Genomic DNA, 7,500 nt, shown 5'->3' with positions numbered 1-7,500 from the left:
ATTAATATTAATGCAGCCCCGGTCATAAACCCGGCCGGGGCTGCATCAAAATTGATAAATCCTATAAAATATTGCTTTTAAATAAATGTCGTAAATTTTAATTAAAAATAACATTTTTATAGGTTCTATCAATATTAATGCAGCCCTGATCATAAACCCGGCCCCGGTCATGGCTACGTGTTATTAAACCTAGCCAAGGCCCTGGCCCCGGTCGCTTACTAATTATGTCCCATAAATGGTTTTTAATGATGATACCATTGACAAAATAAATTCAATAATATCTGCATACCCACTGCAACACCATGTTTCCATTTTTAACTTTGAAGTATTACAAACCTCAACTTTTAATGATAATAACATTGCTAAAATAAATTCAATAACGTCTGCATACCCACTGCTGCAGGATGTTTCCATTTTTAATTTTAAAGTATTACAAACCTCAATTTTTAACAATCGTAACATTGACAAAATAAATTTAATAATGCCTGCATACCCACTGCACCAGAATGTTTTTATTTTTTATTTTAAAGTATTACAAACCTCAACTTGTTAGTTTGTACCATAACCCTCAACTTGTATTGTATTACATCCATATATGGTAAAATCTGGTATATATAGACTTTTTAATAAAATCCTGCCCGAGTTAAAGCCTTGTCTAAAAATATTTTGAAGGGCATCCTTTTTAAATGGCGATTTTCTAAACAGCATGAAAATTTTAAAATTTTTGATATAATAATACCATAGTCCTCATCAACAGAACTTATACTTTTCTCATTCCAGCAATCCTCATTATTTTCATCATCATCAAGACTGAAACAAGATTCTACATCTCATCATTAAATAGATCTTCTCCGGTTGTTTCTATTACTAATAGTGATTGACCAAAATTTGGTTCTGGCTAACTTCGGATATATTGATTAATCAAAATATTGTTCTCAAAACCTTAAAAACACTTGATGGAAATAAGTCAATGGGCAATGATAATATTAATCCGTTAGTTTTGAAATCATTGAGCACTGCTACTTTTGAAAATCTTGGCTCACTGCTAATGTTACACCTAAATAAGGCATTTATAAAAGGCAGCAGATTATTTCCAGCCAATTACAGACTTATATCGCTCACTTCAGTTTCATGCAAACTTATGGAAAAAATAATTATACAATTCATAATTGATCATTTGATAAATAACAAATTGCATTTCAAAACTTTTAGAAACATTGGACTTGAATCATAGCAAATCAAAGAAGTCTGACTTTTTTGGTTTCTGTCTTGTTATATAAATAATCTCAGTTCTGGCCGGAATTTCAAAAAAAAAAGATTTTTAAATAAAATAAACTTGATAATTAATGGAAAGAAAATGGCTTTGTTTGAAAACTAATAAATCCTATTGGACATTATTTTTTGATCAACCACTAATTGCTAAACCTTTTTTCTTATAAAGAATACTGCATACCGCAAGATGCATTCCAAGGCAATAGTCAAGTTTAAGAGTAACTACCATTTCTCATCCCATTTTTTTCATAACTGATGAAAAATCAAATGATATTCCAAGATGTAATTTATCAAATTCAAGCCTAAATCATTTTTAATTGTCAATAACAATACTAACAGCTCTTTATGAAGGCATTAAAACATTTTTTCTAATCATTCCAAGATTATAATAAAATTTGTTTGAACAATGTCCATTAAGAAACAAATACCTTTTAATTCTATCAAGAGAAATTAAAAACCTTTCTCCAGTTGATATTTTCTACTAAGGTTCTTCGGCAACTTTTTACTTTATTGAGCTTGTGTAATTCACAACAGTTACTTTTAAAGATTTTAAATCTTTAAGCTTTCTGGCCATTTTTAATATCATTACTCTTGGCCAAAGTTGCAAAACAGATATGATCTACAACTGTTAAACAGCCTTTTTCAGCTTTATCTTTTTTACCTATTTTAAACATGGTTATTTTTTCTGAGGTTGAAAAATGAAACAAAAATATTCAACTATCTAAAAAATTACAATAATTAATTGACTCAAGATGGGATGTGAGAAATTTGTTTATCAAAGACTCAAAGACCATGCTTATAACAGAAAGAAGATTGATCGGATGATAGTTTGAGGGGTCAAAATCCAGGCAGGAAGACAAGACTCAGTCAAGCCATTATTAAATAGTTTAGAGAGAACTGAATGGAGTTCTGAAGAACAATTTTGTAAGACTATAAAAGGAATGTTGTCTTAACCACAAGCCATAGAAGAGTTTAATTGAGATATGACTTTAGCAATGGAAGCTGGAGTGATTTGAATGTCTAGCAATGGGTTAACCTGTTTAATTGGAATGGAAGGAAGAAAATGGCCATAAGAATCAAGAGACGAATCAGAAGTAAAGTTCTTTGCAAATAGTTCTGCATTATCTTTGGGAGAGGTAAGATCAGTTCCATGAACTGATCTTACCTTAAACTGAACTGATCTTAGCTTTTTTTCCAAGAAGGAATAAAAGCTTCCATTCCTGCTTGAATCAAGGAGGTTATATAGGAGGCACATTTTTCAGCTGAGAGGGAAAAAACATCAGCCCAAGGACCGTCACAAAGAAAATCACAAAAAGAATCCCAGTCAGCTTTAGGGTAGTAGCGATAATAGTCCGAAAAGGAAGTAGGAGATAAAAGATTTAATGAGATCATTGCAAGGTCAGAACAAGGTCAGAAACAGAAGATCCTAAAGGAGAAAAAGGAGAAACTGAACACAAGCTAGGATTAGAGACCAGACATAAATCAAGGAGTGAAGGTAAATGATTAGGGTTATCAGGTAAATGAGTTATACAGTTAACTATCTGAGTAAAAGATTGAGAAATGCAGAAATTATAGGTTTTAGTGGTCAGTGGCGTTAGAACCAAGCCACTCAGTGTGATGAGCATTAAAAATTCACCAATAATATCAATATTGGCAGAGGGATAAAGATATACCCTCTTATGACTAATTTGATCAGAAATTACATCTAAAAGAGAGCAGTGTTGGGAAGAAAGAGAATGATAAAGAGCAAAGAGAAAGGTAATAGAATGAAGAGGTGCTAAGCGGAAGCACATAAAAGAATGGTCAAAGGATTCAAACCTGATTTCATAAGAAATAAGTGAATTGAGGTGTGTGAGTCAAGCATGTGACTTATGGGAGTCTTTGCAAATCAAAAGATATTCCCCATCAACATTGAGATCAGAAAAAGGAACAACAGAATTTAAAATAGTCTTACTAGGAGCAAGCAAGTCTGGTGAATTTTGCAAAAGATAAGATTCAACTGATAGAAGATTGCTTCACAGACTATGAATATTAGTAAAAGATGGTTTTTATGTTTAATATTTTGGGTTATTTTGGCATGATTTGAAGCGCAAATTGAAAAACAATGCAATCTTTTTAAGCATTTATTTTATAAGAACAAATTTTTACGCAAAAATTTGTCAACAAAACAAAAATTATTTAACACAGTTTCCTCTAAACAACAATCAAATCTTCTAAAAATTAAAACGTTCTTGTGATAAAGGTAATATATACACCAATATTAATCATATTTAAAAAATGAAAAAAGTATTAAAATATCTTTTTTTCAAGATAACAACCTCGAAAAAAAACTAATGTATTTTTTTTACCTTATATCTACCTTGCTATGTGAGTAAGATTTTTAAAAAATTGTTAGGAATAAAACAAATTAATAGTTTGTCTCAGATTGCTTTACAGAAAACCAAAATCACTTTCTTTCACTGGTTAAACTTTGCCTTTGACCCTAGATAGCATTTCAATCTAGGGTCAAACAATCCCCTTTCAACCTCGAACACAAACCTTGTCAAACAAAGCTGCTTTTACAAAGCTTGTTTTAATTTATTTTTTTCTTAATTCACTTCCCCAAGCCCAAGGAGGTCAATACACTTGAGAAAGCTATTACACTTTTTTTTATTTCTCTCAATTATTGCTATTCCCTTTTCAAGAAACGAGAAAAAACTACAAGAACATGAATGGCTTGAACTCGATATTTCTTGCTTACCGAGCAAACACTTTTACCAAAACAATATTTTTGACAGTTTTATACATTCACAGGGCAGAACCAATTTAAATAAATTATAAAATATATACAATAATAATAATAATTATATATAAAAAGTTTAAATGCAACAAGATATCTTTAATGCAACTTAATGATTAACTTACCATTAAATTGAATGCAGCTGTATTATGACTTCCTGCAAACTTTATTCCGAGTGCAAGAAAACAACCAGCAACAATGTATATGGTGTAGTATTGACTTGAACAACAAAAAAACTCAATTAAAACAATCAAAAAAAGATAAAGTTACATGATCAATTATAAAACCTTACATCTCTGGTGCCTCATCAAGCTTAAGAGAACCATCTGGATCAACACTATACTATAGAAAAATTACATTAAAAAATTACAATAAAAAATCCATTGAAATATAATAAAACTTTTATGATTGGTGAAAAAAAAAAAACACTATTTATAAGTTCAATTGTGAGAAACAAAATTATCTATACAAAATATATTACTACTAATTACTAATTACTACTAATACTATATTATTATTGCATGACAAATAAATAATAAAATAAAGTAAAAAATAAAAAGACAAAAGTAAGAGTTATAAGTTATAAGCTTATAACTGTTCATTTGAGCACCATATCAATATGATATTAAAAAGATTTATCTATTCTATTATTTTACCTTGCTATTATTTTTCACTTGATTATAAAATGAAAAATATAAAATATAAAATGTAATAGAGTTTATATTATGTTTTATATTTTGTTTACACACTTAATAATAACAATAATATTAATAATAACAACAATAATAATAGTAATATTAATAAATTTTATTTGAATAATTTATTAATAAAAATGTTTAAAAATAAGCAAGAAAAAATTACTAAAAATCAAAAGTAAAGCAAAAAAACAAATTAAAAACCTCTACAGTAAAGCTTCTTAACCAAGTTTCATTGGGTACTAATTCATCCCACATAATAAAATTATAAGCCATACACTAAAGCAACAAATTATAAGAATTTAATTTCGTTATCTTACCAGACTTACTTTATATAAACGCTATCTAGATCCAAGTAACTGACAGTATAAATACAGTAAAAGTTATTTACAGTAATATACTGTTTGCTTTTAAATTCAAGTTAATTAAATGAAACTTTAGTTTATTTTATGAAAATTATTTCATAAAAAAAATTAAATTTTCACATTTTTATATATATAAAAGAAAGAATGCTAAATGAATTTATCATTAAATAACATAACTTTTAGAAATAAAATATACACGTAGTTAAAACTTACTTTTAAAAGCAATTGATCAGGTTTCATTGTATCAAGAAGTTTTTCAGATATAGGACATTTTAACCAAGACGAAACATGCCTAAAAACATTGATATTTTCATATTTGAATCAATTGTCATATTTGCACAATTGTGGTATCTTTGACTAAGTAGATCTAATTTATTTTTATCAACAACTTGAAAATAGTTACTTTTTTTATTTTCAATTAAAGATATTTTAACAATTAAATATGTTAAAATATCTTTAATTGAGATGTTAAGGAACTATTGAAAAAAATGATTAATTTATATAATGTATTTTCTAAATAAAATAAAAAAATTAGCAGTGTTTACAACTAGTGTTATCAATTGTTATCCAGGCTCTCAGAACCAGGTTTTACCAAGTTTCTCTTAGCTTAACTGATTAAACTTTCAAACTACTATTACATATACTTTGTCATATGAAAAGTTGGAATTCAATTATTTATTTATTTTTCCAATAAAGGAAAATTAAAAAACTTAAACATTTTAAATTCACTTGAGAAAAAATTCAGGAAAATTTATATAAAACCAACTAAGAGCATATACATAAACCTAATAATAAAAAGATATTTGTAATTGCAATAAGACAATTATAAATATTAAATAGTAAAACAATTATAAATATTAAATAGTTTATATTTTATATAAAGTAACTATTATTTTCATAACTTTTATATAATTTGTCATTTTTTGAAATCCACAGATGTACTTTTGAAAAAGGTTTACTAATCTTGAACAACCTCTGAAAATAACTTCAAAATTCAGTATTATTTTATTATAAAAAACACATTAAGTGGGCAGGAGTTAATTTTCTTTTCAAATATTTTTACAGACCACCTTATTATGTGTCATAAATGTAATGTATTAATAACATGTAAATACATTAGAGTAATATCTTAACTAGCGTTTGTTCGAAAATACTCAGATTGGTTATTACTTACTTGTTATTTGTTTTTAAGTACAATAATGAAAGTGCAACCACAGCAGCGACACAAGTGATATCTGTGTTTACTAAATCACCTTCCTAAAATAAAATCTAATTCAAAATCTATTTTATTTATAAAAAATAATATTCATTAAACAATTTTTAAAAAAATCTACCTGAATTTGACAACTTTGTTGAGAAGGCTCATAATAAAACTATGAAACAAAGATACATATTTCATATATATATATATATATATATATATATATATATATATATATATATATATATATATATATATATATATATATATATATATATATATATATATATATATATATATATATATATATAATAATAATCTTATAATAATAATAATAATATTTGAATATAATCTTTGGGATAAGGCTGGTATTCCTTATAAACAAGACAAGTACAGTATTGACAATATTTTAAGGCTACATGACAAATGGAGGTTGCTTGCAAAATCTAAAAATAGCATTTCTAATAAGAAGAGTTTACTTGAACAAAACTTTATTCAATCATTAGATGGCATTTTTGATATTAGTTCTCCTAGTTGGAAAGATGACATTAGAAAAACCAGATCAGCTAAGAATGCAGATGAAAATATTGCCTGGTTTACAGCTCTTAAAAATGGAATAAAAACTGGAGGAATTGGTGTAAAAGATAATTTGCTATATGCTAGTGTTAAGAGAAAAAAAGAAAAAATCGAAAAGAAACAGGTGGCAACTGAAAAAGAAAAAAGAAGAAAAATAGATGGTGAAGAAACTGTTAAGTTGGTTGGTTATAGTAGTGACTCAGATGAATATTCATGTCACTAAATCTAGTCATTCTATGAGTTCTGCATCTCCAAACTCTCCTAAAAGTGATCCTGAGTTTAATATTTCTAAAAAGCAGCAAGAAGAAAAAAAAGATACGGGATCAGATAATATCGCACTGGTTTTGCCAAAAAACTTCATTTCTCACCCAATGATAACAGCAACTGCAGATAGAATTAAGTTCAAATCCTCAGCTGATGATGAATACTTCTGCAATTCTAGTTTTAGGTTCGTTTTTTATTAATAAATAAACAAGATTATTGTATACAAATTTAAAAAGAAATATATATTTTTTAATTTTATACAGGTGGTGATAAACCTGACGATGTTAGCCTTTCAATAAATACTATAAGAAGATCAAGAAAGCTAATTAGGCAAGTAATGGCAAGGAA

General features: G+C 27.3%; 1 protein-coding gene across 2 annotated transcripts in view; it reads right to left on the bottom strand.

Moving 5' to 3' along the window:
• Positions 1-7,500, bottom strand: part of LOC101240980 (anaphase-promoting complex subunit 1) — a 141,471-nt gene that overhangs the window by 36,328 nt on the left and 97,643 nt on the right. For both annotated transcript variants that reach the window (XM_065804581.1, XM_065804582.1), the window contains exons 36-41: positions 6,446-6,484; positions 6,286-6,368; positions 5,325-5,403; positions 4,951-5,025; positions 4,344-4,393; positions 4,177-4,270 (exon numbers count right to left, since the gene is read on the bottom strand). In XM_065804581.1, coding sequence (XP_065660653.1) covers positions 4,177-4,270; positions 4,344-4,393; positions 4,951-5,025; positions 5,325-5,403; positions 6,286-6,368; positions 6,446-6,484 — 420 coding nt within the window. The remainder of the gene's footprint in view (positions 1-4,176; positions 4,271-4,343; positions 4,394-4,950; positions 5,026-5,324; positions 5,404-6,285; positions 6,369-6,445; positions 6,485-7,500) is intronic.

Source organism: Hydra vulgaris, chromosome 09 (assembly GCF_038396675.1).
Source record: "Hydra vulgaris chromosome 09, alternate assembly HydraT2T_AEP".
Taxonomy (NCBI): domain Eukaryota; kingdom Metazoa; phylum Cnidaria; class Hydrozoa; order Anthoathecata; family Hydridae; genus Hydra; species Hydra vulgaris.
Note: the sequence above shows the minus strand (reverse complement) of the source record. Positions and strands in the feature narration are given on the sequence as shown.